The 27659-nt window shown below is 46.8% G+C and overlaps 2 protein-coding genes across 4 annotated transcripts in view; one reads left to right on the top strand and one right to left on the bottom strand.

Moving 5' to 3' along the window:
* Positions 1–23982, top strand: part of LOC106745929 — a 46262-nt gene extending 22280 nt beyond the window's left edge. Inside the window, exons 2-16 of the mRNA XM_014621959.1 lie at positions 4365–4427; positions 6975–7042; positions 7559–7673; positions 8375–8543; positions 8668–8810; positions 9456–9586; positions 9667–10026; positions 19471–19676; positions 20041–20243; positions 20555–20747; positions 21112–21275; positions 21689–22036; positions 22105–22303; positions 22571–22792; positions 23062–23982. Coding sequence (XP_014477445.1) covers positions 4365–4427; positions 6975–7042; positions 7559–7673; positions 8375–8543; positions 8668–8810; positions 9456–9586; positions 9667–10026; positions 19471–19676; positions 20041–20243; positions 20555–20747; positions 21112–21275; positions 21689–22036; positions 22105–22303; positions 22571–22792; positions 23062–23240 — 2763 coding nt within the window. The 3' untranslated portion in view covers positions 23241–23982. The remainder of the gene's footprint in view (positions 1–4364; positions 4428–6974; positions 7043–7558; positions 7674–8374; positions 8544–8667; positions 8811–9455; positions 9587–9666; positions 10027–19470; positions 19677–20040; positions 20244–20554; positions 20748–21111; positions 21276–21688; positions 22037–22104; positions 22304–22570; positions 22793–23061) is intronic.
* On the bottom strand, positions 23305–27659 carry LOC106745928. Of its 3 annotated transcripts, none has more exons than XM_014621956.1 (3): positions 27341–27659; positions 25370–25558; positions 23305–25117 (listed from the first exon to the last, which is right to left on the bottom strand). In XM_014621956.1, exons 2-3 carry the CDS (start codon positions 25455–25457, stop codon positions 24552–24554), a joined length of 654 nt encoding a protein of 217 aa, XP_014477442.1. In that variant the 5' UTR covers positions 25458–25558; positions 27341–27659; the 3' UTR covers positions 23305–24551. The 3 variants fall into 3 exon arrangements, with proteins under 3 accessions (XP_014477442.1, XP_014477444.1, XP_014477443.1); XM_014621958.1 differs by lacking the exon at positions 27341–27659 and adding an exon at positions 26463–27301; XM_014621957.1 differs by lacking the exon at positions 27341–27659 and adding an exon at positions 25717–26428.

Raw genomic sequence — 27659 nt, 5'->3', positions numbered from 1 at the left:
ACTCAGCTCTTTTGTTTGATACCTCGCTGATTTCAGCCGATGAAAGATTCATCGCAAATCGCTGTTACGTGTACTGTTGAGGAAATATACAGGGTACACCGGAATTCCACCGAGAAACTCGCGGGATAAATTCTACATTAGAAAACTAAGTGAAATCAGTTTCAGTAATGTACGTCCTCGGACATTTAGTTTCTGTAGCTGCCGCGATCTCGCTTTTGAGAGAATACATTTTTATTCCACAAACTGACGGACTTCCGCAGCGAGATTTCACTGATTCGCAGTGCTACGCTGTACTACGACCACCGGTGACCGCGGACTGCATCTCAATGACGATACACTGCAATACACTTAGAGAGTAACCGACGCTTTTTTCGCCTCGGGCCCGCCGGAGCGTGCCGAGAGCCGTTATGTCAGCGTGTATTACCTAAACCGGGTGTGAGCCTCATTTTCTCACCTCGGGTCGCCGATGGGAGGCAAAGAAGCGTCATCTTCGGCGGACCGCCGTGATCAGGTGAGAGGAGCAGGCGAGCGAACGGGAATAACACATAGAAATCGGACATTCCGAATGTCGGTCATCCGCGCACCTCGCGGATTAACCGTTACGGCGAAGAATTTACTCTTTTTTTCCTTCCGCAATCGACATCGCTATTCATCAGTCGCGCTGGATTTTCCTCGCTTCGGTGACGTCGCGTTGGGAGCGCGCTTCTGCCGCGTAATCATACACACCGCTGACATTCTCGGTGTTACGACTCTGTTTAGTGCTTCTCGTCGGAAAGAATACCGCATCGTTGAACGATAAGGAGCAGGTGGGGCGAGGGAGGCGTGAGAGGACGTCGTCTGGCGCGCCGCGTGCGCGGATTCTTTTACACCACACCTGGGAGCAGGCTCGGTGAACCTGCGATTTTCCCCCGCGAGAGAGAATGTAATATCACGACGCGTCGCGCCAAATGGCGAGGAGTTTAGGGGGTCACCGGATTCGTCCGCACGCGGATCCTCAATTTCCCGGCGTCCGATTACATTCGCGCGATATTCGCGGTGCCGGTTACGAAGAAGGAGGAGAAAAAGTGGAAGAGGATCTCCCCCCGTCGAGATTGCCTTGAAATCGCGCTCCGATCGTCCTTTCACGGTGAAGGGCGACACGCGTCAGCATCGGGGATTTGTTGTACCGTATAAGTAAGCGGGGTTTTCACGCAAGACGCGTTACGCGTTCTGATTACCTCATTTCGGTATCAATGCACCGCGCCGGCATACCAGGTCGGAGTCGGAGGCGCGAGACGAGAGTGGCCGTCGCGAGACGCGACGAGAGATCGGATTAGTAAATTAGCGGCGCACTTCCGCGACGCTCAACACGGCTGATTATCTTGCCCGGGCGCCAAGAGATCGGGCGAAAACAACGCGCGTCCCCGTTGTCGCATCGTACTTGGCACTTCGCTCGGGCGCGCTGAAATATGAGCACGATGGAAGGGGGCATCGTCATGTAACGCCTGTTCGATGGAAAATATGTCCTCTAAAGTGCGATTAGTGTATTATCGAGTTCGAGAAACAGTCAGTGGTCACTAGTGATCATATTTGTAAGTATAGCACTGTAATCAGTGAAATTTCGCTGCGAAAGCCTGTTGAGAGCAACAGCTGCTTCCATCGGAGTTCTAACTGCGTAAACAGTTAAGAAAGATATTATTTATGTCTTCTTTTCTATTATCTTAATCCCACTCTTAAGGCATTGTCAACGATTTGGCCTGAAATGTTCTTAATTGTATCCGACCTTTCGACTCCCAAGCGGGGCGAACCGTTCATTCCGTAAATAATTTTTTTCGAATAATTCTGTCGGACAATTTTCATCATTTTTATGGATTTTTCTAGTTGATTTTTATACGTGAAAATAAACGACATTATATCACATGTATGCATTATGTTTATTTATTATATTTTAATATAATTTTCGTCATTATTATTTAATATAATTAACGTCATAAACATGCTATTACACTGAACATTGATTGAAGCCAGCCGTTCGTCCCACTTGGAAACCTGCGTCTGAGAAATCAGCATGGCAGTCGAAAGGTTAATTGATTTCATTTACATCGTATTTGAAAAACACGCTTGTTCCGACGGGACTCGAACTCGAAACATCTAGCTCTTGAGTCTGTTACCGTGCAAACTACATCAAATACACATGGTTGAATACATGTATGATATGTACACATATTTTTGTACACTACGGGACGCGTAACAGCGATTTGCAGTGAATCTTTCGCCGGCCGGAATCAGTGAAGTATCAGATAGAAGGCTAAAGTGGAAACGTTTCCACGAAAAATGAGTGAATATTCACTGATTATCGGTAGGATACTGTTTCACTGATTCAATTAGTGGCATTTTCACCGATTCAACTTAAGAGAGCGTCTGAGGCAGATAGAAGTTTAGGGCAACCTATCTCTTTCTAAAGAGAGCGATGCATACGCGTACGATAAAGAGAGGATGCCCCAAAGTTGGCCTCTCTGTAGGCTTCACTTTTCTAGGCTTCTTCAGTATAGATACGTTTCAGTAGGTGTGCTCGCCAAATTCATGTCTCGCGAATCGCCACAGACGACTCGTCATCCGTTAATTACGACCGGCTCCGCCGATCTTTCCACCGTCGGTACTTTTATCGCGCACCGTCGCCGCCTCTGACATAAATCACGCCGGCTTACGTGATTCCGCCGTTATTAATGAAACGGAATTACACTTAGCGCGATCGCGTATACGTGAGCGACAGATACATGTGCCGACTGCACAGCCGGTTTGCACGCTAATTCACGCGAATAACAGTGTGATCTAGTTTTCGTCCGCTGACGGTTAACAGTTTTTCCCCCCGCGTCGGTCGTTGGATTTCGATGGTTAACCTTGGAATATTAACGTGCGTCCTCGAGACGTAGATATTTTCTACGAGCCCCTTTCTCTCCTTTGCTTCTCACCCCACTAATTTCCAATTTGTTTTATATTTTGAAAATATATTTAAGTCACGTTACAAAATCTTTGAGTATTCCTTTTCTTCACACCAGAAACACCGAGCGGTCATTTCTGACCGTTTCTATTTTTTAGATTAATATTCTGTTTCCTGTCTTAAATTTTCTGATTTTTTATTAATCACTTGATTAAAGAAATGATTGATGAGTAATCGTAACATTTCAGAATCCTATCTTTCGCACAAGAAATAAAAGATTAATGTAAGAAATAGAAACGGCCAGCGACCGCTCGGTACTTCTAACGTTAACTACACGGTCACGTCTTCAAGATGTAAGGTTAAAAGCATAGACCCGAAACAAAAGGTTAGTATTCTACACTGAGAGAAAAAATATCTAAAAATAAAAAATATTTATTCGGGTGGGTGTTAATACTGTATTTACTTAAATCTCTAACGTCGTTTATTTTTAAGCAGAACAGACAATTACTTTCATGAGAAGCTGCAGGTTTCAGAAAGTACATATTTTCTCATTTGAAAATATTTTTTCTCAGTGTAAAAATATCTATCTTAGCGTAAGTAAATACATTATTAGTACCCACCAAATAAGTATTTTTTATTTCTTAGATATTTTTTCTCTCAGTGTGTGCAGTATTAAGTGTGTCCACGCTCGCACAGCCCCGTCCGATGAAAATAAATCATTCTCCGCTCCGTTGATTATTACAAATTATACCGTACCGGGTATCGAATATGAAATATTAACGCACACTATGAGATCACCGAGCTAATTAACGCACACAGCGTCCCGTGTATTAACGTATGCACGTTCAGCACTTTGCGATGCACTCTCGGGGAGGGTATAATCGTTGCTCGCGCCGGAACAGGAATGGGAGTTGTCGCGCGATTACGTTCACGCTGTGCTCGATTTACCTCTTCGGAAAATGTACAAGTGACAGAGCATAGGCACGAGGAATGACGGGATTGACATTGTCGAGAGTCTCCCGAGCGACGGTGCTGCACCGAGGAACCTAATGCGCGGTATCGCCTTATACCGGATTCAAGAGCGAACTGGCGAGCATCAGCGCCAGCTGATCGTTTTGTAGAGCTGCCGGTACCGTCATCTCGCCGCGATCTACTTTCCTCCCCCTTTCTTTCCTTTTTACAGCGGCGCGCGATTACGCGAAACGAGCGAGATTACCAAATTGCTTTAATCGTCGGCTCCGTCTCGGCGGAACGCCCTGTCGAAACCGCGAGCAACCATTGAGTCGCGAAGGAATTCTTACTCCTCGGGAAGCATGATTTTCTCCCGGGAGCGAGCGATGCGCGTCCCGATCTAATCCGATCATCCCTCCGACAAGGGGAATTCCGGCGGAATCGATTCGCATAATGTATTCTGACGAGAGGGATCTCTCTCTTCTGCTTGCAGGACAAGCTGTTGACGAAACTGGAGGAGAACGAGCCGGAATTGGCATCCTCGCAGGAGGACGAGGTAAGGGACGGGCACGGCTGAGGTGCCAGGACGAGTGAATTTTCTCCGAACGGCGCTCACGACGAGCACACGCTGAGAGAGAAAATTATAGATATTACTTTCGGTGCGAACAATATCCTTTTGTTATTTTAATTACGAAAATAGAAGCAGCAACATAGCACGTAAGGTTATTATTACTGGCATTACAGTAATATTTACTGGAAATATAGTCGACTAGTTTCGTGTGTAAAATAACGAAAGGGTATTGCTGGTACCGAAAATAACTATAATTTTCTTAGTGCATCGTCGAGCGACCAAAATCAGCTATCTCTAAAGAGAAAGAGAGTAGAGTAGAATTGATTTATAACTCTATACAAGGTGATCACAGAGGAAACGGCCAATTATCTTCGAAATAAATGGTTTTGTTGAAAAATATTTCAAACATACTTGCAGTGTTCAACAAATTATGCTAGATGGCAATATCTTTGTAATCTTGAAATGACGTTGGCATAACCTGTCAAGATTAGCTTGAAAAATTTAAATGGGTACTCTTATCTTTTATTATAAATTTCAATACATCGAAACTTTATTAAAATACTATGACAACAATGTCTAATTCGGATCTTTAGTTCAAAAGCTGGAAGTGTTAAATTGTGACCTGCCGCTAACATCAACGTTATCTGATGAACGCCGCGAGAAGGTTGCTCGGACTTTGCCCATCATATGGCTCTGAAAAGAGCCAATCACACAATCGGTCTTTTGTGTGATCTACAAAAACCTTTCCGCAATGCCCATCGGGTAACGCTGATGCTGATGGCAAGTCAGCATTTGACCCTTTTAGCTTTTGAAGTAAAGATCCGGATTGGATATTGTCATTAGTATTTTGAGAAGATCTCGACGTCGGTTACTGAAATTTGTAATAAAAAGAGGGCACCTACTTATTTAGGGTACTTTAAGTCTTTTAAGGTCACAGAGATATTGTTATCTAATATAATTTTTTGAACACTGCAAGTTTTGTCTCAAACATTTTTCAATAAAACTAGTCACTTCGGAGATAATTCGCCGTTTTCGAACTTTTAAACAACATATGTGTATACATAGTAAAAAATTGTATGTTAAAAACCACTGGAGTTTTTGTTACTTTATTAAAGCTAACATAAATTTCACTGGACCGTTTTTAATAAGATATTGTTTACTATGCAGAGAAAGAGAGAGAGAGAGAGAGAGAGAGAAATAATAATTCGTCGCGAAATAAAGTTCTCTCAGCGACGAAAAATTTCCCTTTCTCGCGAGCGTTCGAGGCTGTCGCCGATTCGGCTCGTCGAGAGAAGCTATTCCCGCTTGGATTGGCATTCGACACGCTCGCTGTCTCTCTTCCCCTTAGACCTACACTTTCCTCTTTAAGGTTCTTCCTTAAGGTTAATCCTGTTGTGCCCTGCTCATTTCGCGACGGACAATCAGACATAATTCGTAAGTTCGCCGCGGGCCCGGTGATTGGCGAGCGAATGAAATTTCTTCTGTCCCTCGGCGGGAAGGCGCGCCGCACAGCGAGAGAACAAAACGGCGAAACGAGACGAAGTATTCTTTCAGCCGGTCGCGCGCTGAACCGCGAGCGGAGAACAATCCCCGTGCCTACGTAAAAGCACGGGTCGGAAATTAGTCGGCGAATGGAGCTTGATGAATATTACGCGCGTTCGCGACTAATGCGCATTCAGGTGGAATTTTCTCCGCGGGAATTCGGAAAATTGTCCTCGCTTAAATTTCCACGCACGGCCAATATGAAAGATGCGAGAAAGAATGGGGGAAGTATGAAAATCACGAGATATCGGAGATGAATGAATGAAACGTGCGCCCTTCTTCTCCTACGGCTCGGCCGTAGTTCCGGTGGTACGTACGATCGCATCTCTGTATTACGTCAGAGAAATGCCGCGTGTATCTTCTCGATTGGTTAAGCCGACACTCTCTCGATTAGGCGCGCGGGTCGCGCGATAAAGTGAACTACGCTAACGGAAGAGCCTCCTATATCGCGCAAAATACGACGACCGTCCATCCGGAAGAGTCGCAATTTCCGAATGAATTGGCCGGCCAATCGGTCGCAAAAGTCGATTAACGACGATGACAAAGTGGCGGTCGCAACCCTTCGACTCCTGACGTGTTCGTCCACCCTCGACGAGCTATTAATATTTCGATTAAAGCGACGCCTAATTACGTTACGCCGGCGTAGCAATAGCGGCTGTCCCGATCCTATGGACAACAACGATGTGTTGTCTGGATTCTAATCACGTTCACATGTGCAAATATATAAATGTAATACACAAATAGAAAGAAAACGCGACCAATGTCGAATACAAAAGCTACCACGGTCGCAAGCTCTCTCTCTCTCTCTCTCCTCTCTCTCTGTCTCCCTCTTTTTCTGTACCTGTCTGCCTGTTTCCCCGTTTTTCTCTTTTTCACTTTTTGTCGATCCCTTCCCGTCTAGTCAATATTCGGCATCGTCCGTGCGATTGCCAATCAAGCTCTGTTCAATATTGTAGACCGCGTCCGACGACTGCTTCGTTATTTTTTCAGTGCGTCATATGCGTAAACGCGAGGGCGACGATGCAAACGGCGCCATGCGGGCATCGGGTGGTATGCAGGTAGGTAAAAAGTATTTCGGGCGTACTTGCCCGTTTTTCCTCGCGGCAACTTTCTGCCGACGGTGCTCCGCACTTTTTCTTTGTAGCGCCGTGAGAAGTGAAAGATAACTATGTATACATTGATTTTTCGCAAACTAATTGAGAACTAATTGCAAGCTATATCGTCAATAATAATTACAATCTAACAGTGAATCTGACGGATCTGCGTTTAGAAATAAACGTACATATCTTGTATACTTATCTAGTGATTTTTATGGCACTATATAAGTATTATGCTGGGCTCTTAATGGCCTTGTACTAACAATTTTTGCATTTCACGAAGCCTTGTAATTGATTTGTCTTTCTCCATGCGGAAAACCCGGGATTAACAATTAATAATTATCCCCTGCACGTCGGCGTGTCGCAAACGCCGAGACGCGCTTAACTCGTTCGGCTTCACGTTAAAAGAAGTCGTTTCTTTCATTCACGGAAGCTCGATGAAAGTAGTTAAGCTCTCGTGACCGGCGGTTTTTGCAGACGCTGCTTCGTCAAAACGATACAAATGGCGGTCTCTCAGAGGCTCTTACCGCTGAGATGCGTCATATGCAGAGCGAAGATCCTCCGTCTGAAGCAGACTCTCATTCCGCGTGACGTAAGTAACGATCTGAACGCGTATTTCATCGCAAGGGGAGGACCTTTTCACTTTTGAGCGGACGCTCACGCCCGTCAATTACCTCCCCCTCTCCCGCGTTTATACTTCCTCTTTTATTTTTCGCGACCGAAGCTCACCGTCGTGAGATTCATTTTTTATCGATTCCCGTCGTCTCGTCGAGCATCCGCATGAATTTCAGTTTCGTATATTTAGTTTCGTTTCCGCCGGTGTGAGCGCGCGACATTGACGAAAATCGCGCTGCTAATTGGAGCGAATTCACAAAGCCGTCGGCGCCTTTGCAATCCCAATTCGGTTACCGCGTACACACGCGATGCACACACCCGCTGGCACTCAAAGACAATTTTTACCAATCGAAACTGCTGGAAATATCGCGCTCGCTCTCTGCGAGCGGGCCGGCTCGGTCGCCACCTTGCGCGATCGATCGCGTTCGGTAAATAATTAATCCCAAAAGAGGGCTCGTTATCACTTCGTTAAATATAACATTGCATCGCACGCGAGCACAGGAAACAAGGGGAGCACCGTTTACACTGATGAATTCGCCGTAATAATGTTAATTAGCCGCCGGAGTTCGTTTCGGCGTGAATGTTTCACACGGCAATAACGTCGTAAACGTTCCAGATATGTTTCGCTCGGAGATTTCGCGGCTCGATTGTGCACTGTGAGACTGTTTTGGCTTATAGTATTCGATGTCGGGTAAATCCTGGGTGCTGCCGCAAAGCGCGTCGGAGTACAACATGGGCACAAGCGTCACCGCCGGCGTGTCCGGGCCCGGCGGCAGATGGGGACCCGGAAGCGTGCCAGCCTCTGCCTCCCTGTACTCGATGGCCAGCGGTTCGTCCTCCATATCTGGTTCGTAGCCAGCGAATCGTCGTTCTCGCGGATGATCCGTTTTTTACTCCTTACCGGCAAAGCCGAGAAATGCCTCCCCTCCCCCGAATCGGCCGCATTCTCTGAATCCAATTCGCTCGCGCAGGAGTGTCTTCCGTCTCTTCGGCGACTTCCTCGTCCGCGAATAGCACCGGAAGTTCCACGCTCGGCAAACCTACGAGGGTACGGCAGCCCACAGGCGCCACGCTTAGGCGTTCCCAGACGCAGTCGATGAAAATGCGGATTCAGGTTAGCGATTTGTCCGTTGGTGTGTAGAATACCGGCCCAAATAGGAAGTAATTGCTGGCGAGGCACTGGTGGTCGGTACTTTTCTTCTTTGAGATTTTTAGTGCTACTATGATGCGATTTGATACCGGTGCGACGCCGGGATGCTAGCAATGAGCCGGCTATACCGACTCCCAGGGCTGCCAAGTGCCAGAAATGATCAATTTGCAATACCGGGATACAATACCGAGACTGTCACGCTGTGGCATTCCTTAAGTACGCGCGTCTAAGCACGCGTACTGATCGCCGAATGTTGTTCCAAGCAAATCCAATTAATTTCATGACGCACTTAAGTTTCTATAGAAGAAATCATTTATGTTTCTTTATTAATATAACGCAATACATCGATATATATACAATTTTTCAAGTCAGCTTTATATATTACATTGTAATATCCCACTAATTTGAATAAAATGCAAGACCGCAAGAAATAAAGAGTGTGACAACGGGACCCGGTCTCACCTATACGATTCCTACATGGGCGTAGATTTCCGGGGCGCGTCGTCGTCGATCGCGTAGACGCGACTCGTGTGTCGTTTGACGCGCTGACAACGGCCCTCCGTGCCGGATAGACGATATGCACGTACGATTGTTTGTCGAAATTAACAGGAGTACCAGGATCCCGTTCAGCAGGTGAGCGAGGAGGAAGAGGTGATGCGGGAAAATCGGGAGCGTCGATTGCCGCCGATCAAAGAGTTCCAGAGGGACTACCGCGCCGGCAAGGCGTCCACCCGAATCAGGTAGCGACTTAGACGATCGGCCCCGACGAACATAGATATTTTCGCGAGCTCGTGTAACATTGTTATCGACGGGTTCGCAGATGCGCTCAAAAGATCGTGACGCAGCTGGAATCGTCGCCGAGTCCGCGGGGCACGCCGGGCGTCGTCAGCACGTCGACGTCCTCGTCATCGGCGTCGTCGTGCGGCCGCGCCGCGTCAAAGAGGCCGGCCTCGGCGCCGAAGATGTCGGTGGTCCAGGAAGTGCAGAAGTCGAAGAAGGAGAAGGAGCGGGAGAAGGAGCGCGAGAAGGCGGAGAAGGCGCGGCAGAAAGAGGAGGAGAAGGCGGAGAAGACCAGGCAGAAGGAAGCGAAGAAGCTGGCGAAGGAGGAGAAGAAGCGCGCGAAGAAAGAGGCGAAGGCGCGGCGGAAGGAAGCCGAGGAAGCCCTCCTCAGGGACGACAAGTAGGGATCTGATCGTGCAAAACTGTCGAGATGGGTGTCAAGGGTTCGATTCGCGTGGCACAGGAGTACCGAAAGGTCCATGGCGACGCGGTTGAGGCCGACTTCCGGTGTCCTGTAGCCACGCGAGAAGATCGACGGCACGCGGGACGAGTTACGAATGACGAGTTCGCGGGGTGGACGTGTATAATTCCGAAAAATCGGAATCCCGAAGCTTGACAGGTGGGACAATATTCTGAAAATTGAATACCGGAACGATTTCCCGAAATAAAATTCCCCCGAAGTATCGAGAGCATGCAATTGTCCCGACGAGTCGCAGTCCCGTTAAACTGAATACCGGAACAATCTCCCGAAATATCGAAAGCATGAAATTGCCCCGTGAAGTTATAAACATAACGTTTTATATTTCCAGTATTTCGGAAGATCGTCCCGGTATTCAGTTTTCAGGATTGCGACTTTTCGGGACAATTGCATACTTTCAATATTTCGGGAAAATTATATTTCAGGAGATCACCGCGGTGGTGGGCATGCGTAACTCCGATAAATCAAAATCCCGAAATCTGAGAAATGGGACAATATCTCAGAAACTGATTACCGGGGCAATCTCCCGAAATAGAACTTTCCTTGAAATAATAGAAAGCGCGTAATTGTCCCGGAAAATTACAATCCCGAAAACTGATTATCGGCACAATCTCCCTAAGTATTGGAAGAAAATGATATTATCTCGCAAAGATATAAACGAGTCCAATACTTCACAAGATAGTCCCGGATTCAGTTTTTCGGGATAATTCTGTGCTTTCGGTATTTTGTTGAAGTAATATTTTGAGAACTTGTCGCGGTAGTTAGTTCTCGGGATTGTGGCTTTTCGGGATTTTGCACCACTTTTTGAAATTCGGTACTCCCTTTTTCGGCCGTTACACGTGTCCACCGTTCGCGAGATTCGCGGGGCACCGCGGAGAGAGAGGGAAAGTGTTCGTTCGAAGGCCTCTTGAAAAAATTCCAGCTGCTAGCTATCGACTAATAAAAAATGGCCTAGCGCGAGGGCGGTTTTCCGAAGAAGCGAACGTGCCGCGTGATTACGACGATGATCGCTGTCGTCGCTGGGAAGTCCGACGGGCGCCGTGTGTTTTTTCGTGGTTTGTTTCCGCGGCCTGAGCAGATCGAGTTCCGAGACAAGAGGCGACACAGCCCTGTAACTCGTCCCGAGCCAAGCGACCGTCGTCTTCCTCAGACCGTAGGCTTGAGAGAGGACGGTGAGGGGAGAACAGTATACCTAAGAAAAAATCTAGAAGCGGCCAAACTTAGTAACCCGTCATATCGAGTTATCGCGGACTAATACTATATCGATAGGACAACTCGAGCGTAGTAGCGCTGTAATCTAGAATCCGAAACGAATTATTTCGACCGTACATCCCCCTCGCCCCATGTCGTCGCGATTTTTCTTTCCCTTCCCTCCCCCATCCCACCGAACCATCCTCTCGTCTTCTGCCTCTGTGTCGACGTGGGGGACTCACTCGTGTCACTCTGCCGTGAGATTTTTACTCGGTTCAACCTGGCAACCATTCACTCATACGTACACACGTTAGGATTAATCAAATCGACGCGCAAACGTGATCTCTATCGGTTATACACGGGAATCCATCGCGGAACATACTCGACCCGATTCACCCGCGCGACCCGAGCATCTTCATCGCGCGACGTTTAATTCGCCGACCGCCAATTCGAGGTAATCGATAATCCCGTTCCTCCAGTCAATTTAAACTAGCCATCATCGTGTCCTCGCCCACGACATCGGAAGGAAAACACCCGACTCGGTCCTTTCATCTCATCCTTATCACCCACCCCGACGCATCTCATTTAAAGCTCAGAGGAGAATCGCACGCGGGGCAGGACGCTCGCGAGGTGAAACATATAATTTGTCAATCGCGTTAAAGAGAGAGAGAGAGAGAGAGAGACCGCAGAGTGATTTAACGCGGAAATCTGAGGCGGGATTGGCGACTTTCTCCTGCCCTTGGAGATTTTTTCGCCGAATCAGGGAAGAAAATAAAACGAAGAGGACGAAGCGAGCGTGTTACCCCGCCGCCCCTGTGTCGCACTCCGCGTTAGATACTCCCACACCTATCGTACGTTGTAAATACACCCACAGAGGATTTCACGAGCGAGCGTGAAGGACTTTCGTGCCGCGAGCAAAGTCGTACGTCGCGTACGAGGATAGCCTAATAAGATCGATTTGTTAAAACGCGAGAGGGTATACTTAATAACGAGATAGTCTTATATATATATATATATATATATATATATAGTACAATATACATTTATAAAAATATATATATACACATATTATATATATATATAAATAGAGAGAGAGAGAGAGAGAAAGAGAGAGACAGAGCCGAATTTTGAAACGCAGCGCGTGTCTCGTTACTATTCGTGAATTCGTAGGCTCGTAGAAGAAACTCTTGTTATCGATTACCTTCGGTTCGACCCTTTCTCTCGCTCGGCAATCCACGAGCGACTACTACTACTATTATTACTACTACTACTACTACTACTGCTACTACTACTAACGAATCAAGCAATTAATTATGAATCGCTATACTCTACGACGTTCAGTAGATTCCTCGTGATGGATTTAAAGAAAAACAAAAAATAAGAAAAAAAAACGCAAAGTTACATGAGAGTTACGCGCTGATAGCTTTAACTTTAAACGACGAAAAAACCCCCTGTGTGTGCGCGCGTGTGTATGTGTGGGCCGTCAAGGCGCACGCATGTATACGCGCGTACGATGCGCGCAAATGATTCTTCGATTCTCGATTGTCTATCGCCTTGCGAGTCTCCCGTAAAAAGCAGCCGAAAATCAAAAGCAATTTTTTTACGAAATCTGCATATGTCCAGATTAACTGCAAGTCTCGATATCAAAAGGATCGATGAGTGCGGGAGGAGGCGACACCGAGGATCCCTATCGGTCCGGGTGGACGATCTCTCGTCGACGGGATATTCAACGTTACTTTTTGCCGGCGTTTCAGTAGCATTGACGGTTTAATAATAATGACAATACTTCTTTTGTAAACCGATAGAGAGAGAGCGTGAGGCACGTGAAAACTTTCGGGAGCCACGAGCTGTTACGAGCTGTCACGTTACGATAGCGGGACGGGTGAGAAAGTCTCAAATACCATTTCTTATTCCTTGGTTGTTCACCTTCTCGTGGGATCGAGCTCGATGCACAGTTTTCAACGCGAACGACGAAAAAAGTCTCAAATGTAAAACAGTCTTTTAATAAGTCGATCCAATCAGTCGACTCACTCCGCGTGAGAACGTGTCACTCAAAAATACAATAGAGCTGTGAATCGCGAACCATACCTGTGTGCGTGCGTAGATTTTTATCTCTGAGAAAAAGTTTGGTTGATTTAAGAAATGTGTGTTATAATTATTACATCAGTTAAAGAAATTTGATTTTTAACGGATGACGTTAAATGTTCTGCTGAGCCAGATTGCTGGCGAAGGATAATAAGTAAGGACGGTGATGAACTTGATTGGTGAATTAATTTTTCCTTTAGGTTTAATGTTAAGTGCGGTAAAATTACAAAGCCACGAAAAGCCGTATATGACTCAACGATCGAACTAAAGCTTTTGATCGACGCGATATAAATATCGATACGGGATATTATTATTATGTAATTTATTACAAGTTTCTGTGTGATCGTTTTTATCGCGCTGCTCAGCGAATCAAATTACACCGTTGTGGTTCGCCGATCTAAAAATCATGTAGACGTGACAAGAGCAGGAATCAGCGCTGCCGAGGAACGACGATGGCGGCGATATTCGAAAAGAATTGGACGACGATTTTAATTGTATGTTAAAAGAGCCATTCAATAATTACATCATGAGGGGAGGGAGGATGGGTCTATCAGCTCGCGTGACGGCCTGTGATGACAGGGAGGGCGTGTAAAGGTCCATAGAACATCATATTAGGTGGCATAACTTGTAAATATGGATGCGTGTGGCTACTCACTTTGTTTACATTCGTGACACATTTGATTGCATTCGGTTGAAATTTTTATATTTTTACATGGTTTTGTGCTCACTTTCGAATATCTATCCTTTTAAAACATCACAAGTTTCACTAATTAAAATTATAAAATAAAGTAATTTGATATTACGCATAAAAATTATTTATATCTTAAAAAAGATATAACGTGCAGTTTAATAATTGTTACACACATGTGTCGGGGATGGAGGGAGGGGGAAGGATAATTCCACGTGTCATGTGATATTGGAAGGGAATAAATATTTTGTGACGAAATGTGACGAGAAGAAGGGAAGTATAAAATATCTCAATTTCGCACGACGTAATTATTGAATGGCTCTTAAAAGCGATCGCGCACATATCAGTAGTAATTAGTCGATTTTAATTAGCGTCCTCGTTTGGGCCGCATTGCACCGCTCTGAGGCGACCCAATTTTCGCCTCTCTCTCTCACGCGCGCGCGCGATATGAGCGCCGGCGGAGTAAAGTAATTGTACGATACAATCAGGAGCGACAATGAGGTTAATCCGACGACGCTACGAATTAGCGTGTAACGTTAACCGTCAATTATTACGCCCGTTGCATCGATCCCAATTGTGACGAGCCCGCGCGACTCGCACAGCATACTCGATAATCAAAATAAGCGCACGATTGTTGCGGGTCCTCGACCGGCCCTGTAGACAGCTCGAGATGAGAAAATGAAGACACTCCCGAGCCGAGTGTGAGAAGAGTCGCGAGAACAAAGAGAAAGAGAGAGACAGTGTCCAATGAAATTCGACTGAAATTCCCCCCGTGTTGACGAAATGATTCGAGAGACTGAGAAAATCTCCCGAGGACTCGGCGGAGTCTCTGCTCAGAGAAGGTACCGGGATATCTTCAAACCGGAGAGTACAGAGTGTCTCGAGGACCTGTCGTCGCGAAAAGAAAATCATTCAGCATTTTAGGATCTAGGAGATCTTCCTCTCCACGGCTCATACTTGTACACGAGGGCGAGACTTTCTCGTAATCCCGGCGAGGGCGGAGGAGGAGCTGTGAGCGCGGTCACATGGGACCTGTTCTTTGTCGCTGATCTGGTGGTCACACTTTCTTAAAAAGGGACTTAAAAAGAAGCAGATATATAGCTGTGACTTTGTGTAGAAAAAGAGGAAAATGGAAGCAGTGGCAAATGGCCACGCAGCCAGTCCAGCTGCAGAGAACAGACCTATTATGATGGCGCGGAAGAGGCGCGGCGCTGCGAAAAAGAGTGCGACGGCGGACGTCTTCTTTCGCCACCGTCGTCAAGTCAATTTTATCGAGCGCACCGTGTACACGCGCGGATGTTGTGAAGTTCGCGGACGAAACGACGGCCGTGGCGAACCGTTTGCACCGTCGTGCATACGCAGGTACGACGACGGCGGCCGAGCTTCGCGCGCGCGCTAAAAATCGACCCAATTCGATTTCTCAAAGTCACGCCAACGGGAAATGTCTATGTCCGTGACAAGATCGCATCGGGATAAAAGCGCGGAGCGAAACATTCGCGAGAGTCTCGTTGGGACGGACCTCTCGCGAGGCCGCGGAACTCCTCGACGTGACCGACTTGCCGATCCTCCCGCGCGACGCACCCTCAACCGTAGTCGTGGTTGAGTCCGAGGAATACTAGCGCGATTGTACAAGAAGATAATATTATATCAGGGGTCTCGGTTAATTTTAAGGGTTTTTTGGCTCAAAAACGCATTTATTAAAAAAAAGAAGCAAAAACAATAACGATACATTGTATTTCGATCAAAATATTTTTTCACCGCTTGGCACAGACTTTTCCCATCTTTCTGGAAATAAGTGGATCCCACTTTTGGTAGAAAAAAGTCTTTTCTTTCTAAGCAATTCATTCGTCGGTGAATTTTTCGGTCTCCTCAAAGTTTCGAAAATGTGTATTTTGAAGCGTATGTTACATCAATCGGAACAAGTAATAATGAGATAATGTCTGAAAAATACGCTGATTGAGGTGAGACTTCTCAGCCAATCATTTGTCTTTCACGGACTTAGCGACACGTGGCCTGGCATTGTGCGAAAGAATCACCTTACATCTTTTATTCACGGTTGGAAATCGTATGTTATCCAATGCTTGCTTTAATTTGTGTAATTGTTATGAATAGCGATCAACTGTAACCGCTTCATCTGGTTTTAACAACTCATAATACATAACACCTTCATAATCCCACCAAATACAGAGTATAATCTTGTTTCCATGAATATTGCGTTTTGGCGTCGATGTTGATGATTATCCTGAATTCACCCATGATTTCTTTCGTTAACATTATCGAAATATATGCACTTTTCGTTGTCAGTTACAACTTTATACAGAAACCGTGTTTTTATGGCTTGAAAGCAGTGAAACGCAAGTGTTATTACGATTTCGGATTTCGCCAACCCGGACAACTCATGTGGAATCCATTTCCCCTCCTTCTGGATCGTTTCCATGGCTTTTAAACGATCGTACACGGTGATTTGACCAATATCCAGCTGTTCTGCAAGTTCTTTGAGCGTTTAAGTTGAATCTTCATCCAATAATGCATCTAATGTCAACCCTCAAAACTAACCGAAACGCCTAATAGTAAATATTACACAAGTTTGTAACGCTGGATTATACTGGAATTATTCTCGTAATTATTACATGTATTATAGTCTTTAGTAACGTATACGCATGATACATTATTTACGTGTATCGTAATTTTTAATGATGTGCACACACGATATCATTAAAGGTTGCATCACTAAAGATTACGACACGTATCATAATTTCGGTCATAATTTCAATCATGATTCCAGCATGGTCCGTTGCAAAATTTTACGATAATTTTTACCACAATATTTTATTATAACGTTTTCCCCATATACTGCCATGAGATCAACTTGACCTAATGAGTGAATAATCGCGCTATTCTTTGCGTTAAAGCAACGTCGACTCGAGTTTTCATCGCTCGACTCGACTCGACGGCGTTCGGGAAGGTGCGGCCGTACGCGTGAAATCACGAATCGTACGTAGAAAGAAACCGAGGCTCAAGGCAAGTCGCGAATTTCCGAACTGATGTTTAATGCGATACACGTGCGCCGAGGTCACATTTGATCTCATCGCAAGTGTTGACGGTCGATAACGGGGAGGCAAAGGGAAACACGTGAAGAGGAGGAAATAACGTAATCGTTGGCAATAATCTTCGATCTAAGGAGGATAAAGGAAAAGAGGTGTGCGTGAGGGACGAAGAGGGGAGACGATCGTATCTCGTCTGTGAGAAATACGAAACGCGTATATCACGGTTAGACGTAACGAAAGAACGACTTTATTGTACTTTATTATATATATACATATATATATATATACATCTATATAAGAGAGACAGAATTTGTAGACACAGTTTATAATTAGATCGACATCGGCACGGCGATCCTCGTCCCGCAGGAAGGACGAGGCCCGAGTGTCGACTCGAGTTTCAGCGTAATGCTCGCGTAACGACTTAATGAAATCCCAACGTTCTACCTTTCGACAGGCGATATCGAGAACTTTTTGCGTCAACTGAGATTAGACGCTATGCGTTGCCTTCCGTTTCGAGAGCCGGCATGGTGCCGTTTCATTTCTCTTCCGAAATTTCCCGCGCTTTTCTTTCTCACGGAACTACCTACTTACCCGCCTGCCTTCTTACCTACCTACCGTATTTACCGGGAAGCGAAACGAGACGCCGTCTCGATCCGGGAAGCCGAGTGTCAAGGTGCGCGAGTTGCGTTCAATCAAAATTGTCCGTGGCCAATCGTGCCAAGGGCATCCCCGGCGCGGAGTAATATAAAAATAATTCCTCACGCACCTTGAGCGACGTTCGCTCGGACGGACGGACGGACACTCGTTGATCTCGTTGTGCGCGAAGCTCATCGAATGACGACGACGATACCGTCGGTGGACGAAACGTTCATATAGCGGGCGAGCGCTGAACAGCTGAACGACGAATAGCTTTTCCGTTTCTCATCTATTGCGAGCTTTTTAGAAATTTTCTGGGCGTCGCGCCCTCTATTCTCTTCTCAAGTGTATGTGTACTCTTCGACTGCATCTCGGATCTCATCGACTCGCGTTCGATTAAAATGAAACGCGAGAAAATATGAAAAGGCTTGAGCGGTTGATTTTATCGAGTCTATTTTTAGTAGTTTTGTTCAAAGACTAACAGGCGAAGAGGGAAAGGGAGAGAGACAGGGAGAGAGAGAGAGAGAGAGAGAGAGAGAGAGAGAGAGCGAAACTTATAAAAGATTATATTACGCGATGTGTTGCGATCTGTAAGAACACAGATAATGGATATAAACAACAAATCAAATAAAACGTTACGATGAATGTTAGCTGAATCAGAATTATTTTTCTCATTTTCCCTCATTCGCGCATCTCCCCTCCAAGACCGGATGCGATTGCACGGTGTATTGATCGCTTGCTAAATTACCATACGTCGATTTCAAGTGATGTTGGAGTGATTGGTGATTACCGACATTACAGGTTCCATCGTTCTCCGAAGTGGCTTTACAAAATTTAAATCGTTTTATACGCGTAAAATATACTTGCAAAGCGCGGAATGACAAACGGGAGACTGAGAATAGAAAAAGATTCAAGAAGTCTGCATAGTGTCGCATTGTTAAATGCGTACAACTGATCAAGTCATGGAAACTTTTGCTTAATATAAAAGTTGTACATACAGTTCGTCTGTACAAAATAATTGTACTTTGGATTAATTTAAGGTACAACGGTGCATCAACCAAACTAAAACTGTGAGTCTAATGAGAAAGTGTCCCCTTCAAAAATATTTCATTCATAATCATGTATAAATATGTATAACCATGCATAATTAAATTAAATTATGTATGAAGTTTTTGTCCATGCATAATTATTTAATATCAGTTATATCCAATCGTATCTAATCATACATAATTATGTGTGATTAGTATTAAGTGATTATGCATAGACAAATTTTATGCATAATTTAATATAATTATACATAATCTTGTATATTTATATATGATTATATATGGAACATTTTTTCACCGGAGCGTGGTAGAACGAATTTTATGTATTTGCACGCGCGCGGTATAAATGCAGGATGGTAAGTAGAGCAGTAGTAGTGTATAACTCTCTTTTTCTCTCTTGTATTATTCACTCGCTCCATCACACTTTCCCGTATCTCGCATGTTTACTTAACACACTTGCTCCCATATCGCATTTACAATGTCACGAATTTATCGACATTTCGAGTATCGCTTCAACGAGGGCGCTTCCCCGTTCAAGTTCGGCCGTCGCTCCAACATCATCTTAGACGGTGAGACTTCCTCTCCTCGTGATCTCGACTGACGCGCATTTCGGCTGACGACTCGAGAGTTGCAGAGATCTCCGTTATCGTTTGATACATAATCTTCTCTGCAGGATTCCCGTTGCGTCTCAGCAGAGGACGCGAAGGCCGGCTTTCGATCCGATGCAAGTTTGTATGTGCCCTCGTTTATATGCGTCGATATATTTGACGGATATTTCCTCAACGAGTTTAAAGTGTAAGACTAACAAGAAGATGAAGCGTCCCGTCCTCTACTTCGCCATGTGCCTCTACGGGTTTCTGGGCTCGGCTGCGATAGAAGGTATTTGAGCACGAGTCATTGTATAATCGTCCCGCATTCGCGTGTTATGTTTCACTAACGATTCATTGGATCCTCACTGTTCGCGAAACATCATGATACGCTATCGCGATGTGTAGTTCAAGGCCACGAGAGATTAATGTTATCCAAACGCGCGCGGGCCGCGCGAAGCGCGCTTCCTTATCGACGACGAGATTCGCAACAGCTAAATCTCGTTCCCATTCGTGACGGTTCCGAAGAATTCAGCTTTACTCACTCCGGTGGACAAAAACTCGCTCGCTTAATCGATCGACATGTTTGCGCGAATAATACCTGTCAAGTATGGTAAGAGAGGATTGAATGTGTCGTCTTGTGGCTTTTGGCGCAGACAGTCAACATTGGCACGACTTGGCCGACAAAGAACTCGCGGAGTCTCTCTCGTATCGCTGGAACATGAAGAAAGCGAAAAATGTGATCCTTTTCTTGGGCGACGGGATGAGTCTGGATACCATAACAGCCAGTAGAATTTATCGCGCCGGCGAAACCAGTCAACTAGCATGGGAACATTTTCCCCATACCGGGATCCTGAAGGTCGACACGTCCGGATTTTTATATTAGAGGCGACTTGTGTTTTATACAACGCGTCTCGTTTTTTCTTTTTTCTTTTTTATTGAGCGTATTTCAAATGACAAATTATATAAATCAGTGCTGGGAGTTGCGCTTTCGAGACAATTTTCGAGAGCTACCTTCTTTTCCTTGCCTCTTCAACTCAGCCGCTTGGCTCGTCGAGCGAGCGGAGGAGGCAAGAGGAAGGAAGTAAGCGTAGCTCCTCGAAAATCATCTCGAAAGCGCCAACAGTAATGTCGAACTAGATCGAATATATTGTTGATCACACAATGCAGACGTATAACACGAACAAACAAGTGCCGGACTCGGCGTCCACCGCCACCGCGCTCTTCGGTGGAGTCAAAACAAATTACGAGGTCGTCGGTGTGGACGCGCACGTGCAATTGGGAGATTGCGAGGCGAGCTTGAACCCGAATTATCATGTCGATTCGTTCATAACATGGGCCCAAGCAGCCGGCAAAGCCACAGGTCAGTTCGAGTTGCAACCAGCGACGTCGAAATGTCCGACGTTACATAAATCGACTGGGCGAACAAAGAAATGCGCCGAAGGAAACCTGCACGCGTTTCTGTTGCGTTAATAATCTCACCGGGATATTTTTCGCGCCGTTTCTTCGCCTTTGTCGACGATCTGTGTATAAAAAGATATCCAAAGATTATCTAAGAGGTGACGCATATGTTGATAATGACGCTTCTTGGAGAGTCTTACACGAAGATAGAACAGGAACTCTTGCTTCGTCCTCGATATCAGACAGACCTGCGGACTATCGGACTTTCTAAAACGACATATTTACACAACTGCAAGTCTCATGAACGATAACGTAATTAAGTGCAGGTTTCGTGACGACCACTCGAGTCACTCACGCTACTCCGGCGCCGCTTTACGCGCACTGTGCGAATCGCCGGTGGGAGTGCGAGTCGAAGATGCCGAGGAACGCCAGCGGCTGCAAGGATATCGCCCGGCAATTGGTGGAGGATGAGCCCGGGAAAAATATTCGAGTAAATAATAAGAAACTTATATTTACAAGCTCAGTCGGCGACTGACCACGGAGAAATAGAAAGGGTCTTTAGAAGCTAAATCGCGCTTGTTGTAGCGACGTAGCCGGGGGTGGAGGTAAGCAGGGAGGCCATCTCTAAGTTTTGGCGGGAAGCAGCAATTCATTTATAAAAATTGCAAAGATAACGAAATATTACTGATTACGATCTATATTTTGCGAAAAAAATTACAAAACACGTTCTGTAATTTTAATTATCGTGGGAGGGTATATTGTTCACCGTGTAATGGGCGCGCACGCACCGACTAATTTACCGGGCGAACGTAGGCGGTGAACCAAGCTTCACCTAAATGAAGGAAGCATTTCACGTCGAGCGACTGTCGCAAGACGGCTCACGCGTTTCGTACTCTCCGCCAGGTAATCATGGGCGGCGGCAGGCAGATGTTAAAGTCCAATGTAAGCGCGGCCGAGCATGATCCGGTGGATTCTTGGGCCTGCTACCGGCGAGACGGTCGCGATCTCATCCATGAATGGACGAGAGACAAGTCCGACCGGATGCTGGCTTACAGCGTGGTCGAAAACAACGAGGAGCTGTCCCGCGTTGACACCGATAACGTGGATTATCTGCTCGGGATCTTCGCCAACGGGCACATCGAGATGGACTGGAAACGCGAGCGCGGCCCTAAGGGGCAACCCAGCCTGGAAGAGATGACCGTCGCAGCCTTGCGCGTTCTTCAGAAGTCCCCGGAAGGATACTTCCTGATGGTAGCGGACCTGCTTTCTTCGCTCTTCCGATTGATAACCAATGCAGATACATAATCGCTCTCTTTCAGGTCGAAGGTGGACTAATTGACTTCGCACATCACCGAGGTCACGCCGCTCAAGCCCTTTTGGAGACCGTTCGATTCTCAGACGCCGTCAACGCCACTCTTCGAATGGTTGACACCAACCACACTCTTATTATCGTCACTAGCGACCACTCTCATTCAATGAGCTTTAACGGTTACAGCGCTCGAGGCTCGTCCATTCTGGGTAAGATTTGTGCTCTCGGTGGGCCTTTATCTTCTTAACCCTTAAATAGACTCGTGGGGATCGACTCATAGACACAAATAAACGAAGGAATGTATCTCCGTTTCGTTTTCCTCCGCTGACACTGACGCTTTCAGGAACTTGCCTCCGCCACTTACTCTTCGAAGTAGCAAGTCGATAACACTGGATAATCTCAGCTACAAATAGCAGTTGCTTTGTTCCTCGAAAAAGTCACCCGTCGACTTACGGATTAATCCGTGACTGTTTCAGGCATCGCTCAGAGATCCAAGCACGATGATGTACCGTACACGACATTGTCCTACAGCACAGGCGGTCCGAACAACGTCGCTTACACCGTCGGGGAAAACGGCGAAACTGTGAGGATCGATCCGTCCAAATCGAACACCAGCGATTTCACTTACAGCCAACAGGCCACGATCATTACGGACGAGGCTTACCATGCCGGCGGCGACGTTCCCGTGTACGCTATAGGTATCGACTCTGTCTGATTGGATATTACTAAGCACCCCGGGTAAGATCGTGGGAAATTAGAGGGCTTCGCGCGCGCCGGGAAGCTCGTGATCGACACTTCGGCCCCTGACTTTTATCGACAGCGCCAGTCACGAGCGTAAACAAATATTTCATCGTTTTTACTCCTGTTATGTGTATCTTTCGGCCATTCCGTCGTTAGAAGTCACAGAATACAGGGCTTTCCGAAAGGAAGGAAAACGGCTCTGAACTGGTCGATTCTTCTTTTGCAGGACCGCACGCCCACCTTTTCCACAGCGTGCACGAGCAGAACTACGTGGCGCACGTGATAGCGTACGCCGCGAAAGTCGGCGCGTATTCAAACGACGCGGCGCCGACGACGTTGCATCGCGTCTTCGCGGCCGTTCTCTGTGCCAGTTTCATTTCGTCGATCTTGATCACGCGCGGATAAAATCGTATCCGACGTCGATACGATTGCGCATCGTGAGGACGGGAAAATATCCAACGTTCGCTCGTAAATATATATGCTCGCCGAGGGCGTATATTTTTAGAAATCGTATATCTACACGTTACATACTCTTATCGCGCGGTAATTAAGTGGTATCGCAAGTGCCCGCGGGATATACATATCACTTGTACCCACTCCATCACAGATCAGACTAAACTTTCAATGGACGTACCAAGTTCCTACGTAGAATCCGTAGCTCTCTCTCTCTTTCTCTCTTTCTCTCCCCTCCTCTTTCTCTCTGCCGTTCCGCGGAGCAATTTATTTCGACTCTTCGAAAACAAAGCACCCCCTCCCCCCTATCACGCGTTATACAACACATTGGCTTTCTTTATCTTTTATTTACAAACAGGTACGTTAAAAACGATTCTCAGTCTTATGCTGCAGAGGACGAGGTACTACGCGATGCTTTAATAGTATCGTTTCGTTAAGAGTACAAGAGGAGTTCAAGTGCCCTCTGAGATTTCGCGCGTTCAAGAGAGAGAGAGAAAGAGAAAGAATTCAGTTTATGCTTCGCATAAAAACGTGTACTCGCGATACTTAAGTCTACCGAAGATGCTTAAGTCTTCTTTATATGACGTTACGTATTTTGCGACGAGACGCTACGTCGCGCCGGCTGTCTCGGATTTTCGACGCAACGTAGAAAAAGAAAAGAGAGTGTGTACACTGAGAGAGAGAGAGAGAGAGAGGAAATAATTACAAAATAACAAATATTTATTCGGCGAGTAATTAGTAACATATTTACTTAAATCTATACTCTCTACTAAAGTAAAACGGACACTGCTCTTCGTGAGAAAGCTACATTTTGAAGGAAACTTACACTTCTATTTCATTTGGAAGAAAATATGTTTTTTTCAGCGTAAAAAAAAATTGCACGTATTGAGATGTAAGTGAAAGTGTTGTTACTCACCGAATAAGAATATCTCATATTTGATCGATATTTTCGTCTCTCAGTGCACGGATATACGCGAGACCCGCGGCCGGGATCGTCATCGCGTGAGAGCGGGAATCTAGAAGAGCTACGTTAGGGTAAATGGAAGAGACTGTTGACCGATGCGCGACGTCTGTATGTATGTGTGTGTTAACATATGCGGCGACTGCGCGAGTAGCAAGTTCCGTGGGGGAGTTCGTGGTGTACGGGAACGCGAACGGGAAGAGCTCGATCCGGGAAACCCCGGGTATCCGGGAAACCTCGGCTCTTCTACTGTCTCTGGACGACGAAGCGACTGGCCGAGACGGCGAGACGAGGGAAGCCGATCACTTGAGTTTCTTCCTTTCGCACTTGCCGATGTTGCAGAGCGCGGTCTCGTGCAAGAGAATCTTGAGGCCGATGCCGCCGAGGAAGAGGAGCGCGACGATCAGGAAGATGAAGCCCGGCGCGTACTTGCCGAGGATCGTCAGGTTGCACAGGAACATCACCTGGAGGGCCAACAGCAGCGGCACCAGGTACACGGCGACGATCAGGAGGAGGGAGTGCCGCGGCTTGCTGCTCTTCTGCCTCTCGAACTTGTCGAACTTGGGTGCGGAACAGTCGGCGACTCCTTGGCCCCCGGGGATCGTTTCCAGCTGTTCGCTGCGCTTCTGCTCGAGGAAGCCCCGCAACACCTCTTGCCGCAGGTTCTCGTACGTGATGAGCAAGCTGACGACGATGTTGCGGAGGAAGCGGCTGAGGTGGACGTGCACCTTGCGCGCGATCGGGTGCGACTTGGAGTTGTCGAAGGAGTAGAGGAGGTACGGCAGCAGGTTGAGATTCTGACAGCAGTGGCGGATCCTCCGCATCGACGCGTTGCGGAACAGCATCGGCGGCCCGCTGTAGCTCCCGTCTATCGAAGGGGGAAAAAACAGGTTGACGTTACAATCGCCGCATGGGAGGCGCGCGCCGAGTATCGTCGCTCGCAAATCATCGGATGCCGAAAATAGTCTCGTTATGAGATACTGCGAATATGTAATTCGCGCGATAAGAACGTGTCGAGAGAAGGAGAGAGAGAGAGTGATATTTTAGTTGGCCAAAATATGTATTTTACTTAGAAGGCGAGGGACCTCTTCTGATAACACTGAGATCGCGGCCTGCTCACCCTTGAACATATCGGAGACTCGTCTGACGAGAGTCGGCTTCCCCTTCAGCACATCCTTCTCCTCCATGATTCCTGATACCTGCGACATCTTGGCAAGATCCTCAGGGAGTGCGTTCGGAGGGCGATCTTCACGTGAATCACGTCCGCCTGATTGTGGGAGGGCGGTCTTCCTGAGACACCGGATGTCACCTGGAAGAGAGGAACGTTCGGTGAATAACTGCATCCAACGGCTATGATTAATCAAGATATTTCGATCAGAGGTAGCTCGATCGCGATCGCAGATCGGAGCCGGGTGAAATTCTGAGGAAGAGTTGTGTTTTTAGCGCAATCGAAACCCGGCCGATTACCGATCGTTCACGGCGGGAACCCTTCGCGAAGATCACCAGCGAGCGTTTCAGCCAGCACTGAGAGATCTTCGTCGTTTCGCGGTGTCGAAGCTACGGTGGTAAAGAAAAAAGGCGTCACAGCCCCGATAGCCCTGTCGACCCCGAGATTAATCCGCCGATCACAAGAGTTTCTGCTGAATACGTGGCTTTGCAATCGCGAAAAAGCGCAGGCCGTGCAGTTTGTAGGATTTTTTTACACGGAGAGTGCGTGTCGGGGGAGTCTGACGAAACCGCATCAACTTTAACCCCGAACTCCGATGAGTCCTATTTGTTCCTAAATCACCCACGAATCGCGTATTTTTCACTCCATTTCCTCTTTTTTCTCCACCTCCTTAATATCGGGCTTATATGAAAGTGCGTCCCGACGTATCTTGTTTGCTCGATGTTTCTCGAAATCTGAAATATTCCGTCCCGCCGTGATGTAAAGAAATGCCAAAAATCTTACGTTTAAGTAATTAATTACATGAAATAAATAAATGATGAAAAAAGTCGAAAACGTTATTTAAAAGTCCGATGTCTGCATTCGATTTGCGCTAATAGTCGGACTCTAAGAGAAAACCGGAACTTTTTGGATTTTCGGCCCGGCCAACGGAATTTTTTTCGCAAGAAGGCAACTGCATTCGCATTCTCGTGAAGTAAGCTGGACGAACACGCGCGTATCTCCGGCTAGTTGCAGATTAAAAGTGTCATGACCATCGATAACTCACCTGGGCGGGCTGCACTGGAATTCACAATGACGCGCGGTTCTTCTACGAAAAATCTTTCGCTTCGCGCGACTCGGATACCGGTGTAATTAATTAACTGATTAAAAACGACGAGAGTAAATATTTGAACTTCAGACAATGTCAGCAATAAAGAAGTGTTGCTTGCTGAAACACACTTGTCGATTCATTTCTGCGTTTTAACACCGAAACATTCCACGAAGGAACAATCGATCATTCGTAACCCGAAAATTTGCAAATTTGTCACCGTTCTTTTTCCGCTTTCCGTTTTGGCAGCGCTGTTGTCATCCTGCCGTCACGCGGATTGGCCCGCAATTCGGCGACTCGCGCGCACGGATTTAAGCGAGTAACTCGGCAGCTCGATATCCGCCGCTTGAACGCGCACACCGAGAAGCAAAATGCGCACAAATGGAGCGGTTACGTTATAATAATAAACAGTCAAATGAACAGCCGAGACACGAGAGGAATCCAGAATTTATTTTGGACTTTCGACGAGCCGTCTCGCGGGCAACGTAGCGTCTTTCGCGCACTCGCGAGACTCAAGTAACTACCGACGTATCTTCGCCGCTCGTCGGACGCAAAACAAGGACAGAATGGCGCAACAGCATTGACAGAGTGTTTTCCGCACGTAGCCCTGAACGCGTCGATGTTCGCTGCGACGTAGCACGCCCTGCTAAATTTAGAAGCACAACGGAAACTATTCGAACGCCTGTCTACGATACGGTCTTTTCGATTGACCCCGCTCGAATTTGCGGTCGTTAGTGCGGCCGTTCCGCGTCTAATCTAAAAAAGCGGATATTATATCATCTGGAGACTCAAGGTCGCACGACTTGACACAAACCTGTTCTAATCACGGCGCTCACCTGCGTGTTCGTTCGGGCGATCGGCGCTTCGGAGGTTCGCAGGTTCACGAGGAAATTCACAGGTCCCCTCTCGGCGAGATTGCGGCGAGATGGCCGCGAGCTAACTGTACTTCTTATAGAGGTTGAAGACTATGGGGAATTCGCGAAATATGCCCATTCTTCGTCGACTCCCGGACCCCGCGACACGATCAATAAGTACAACGCGTGACTGTTGGAGGAACGGCTGGTGCTGCCGGAGCGCGAGAGCGTGCTGTGCGGCCTCGATGCTTCGTTCGGCGACTAACCGGCTTTTGTGGTGTCGCGAGCAGTGACTACCAGG

This window comes from Dinoponera quadriceps, unplaced genomic scaffold (assembly GCF_001313825.1).
Source record: "Dinoponera quadriceps isolate SergipeBrazil2010 unplaced genomic scaffold, ASM131382v1 scaffold1872, whole genome shotgun sequence".
NCBI lineage: Eukaryota > Metazoa > Arthropoda > Insecta > Hymenoptera > Formicidae > Dinoponera > Dinoponera quadriceps.
Note: the sequence above shows the minus strand (reverse complement) of the source record. Positions and strands in the feature narration are given on the sequence as shown.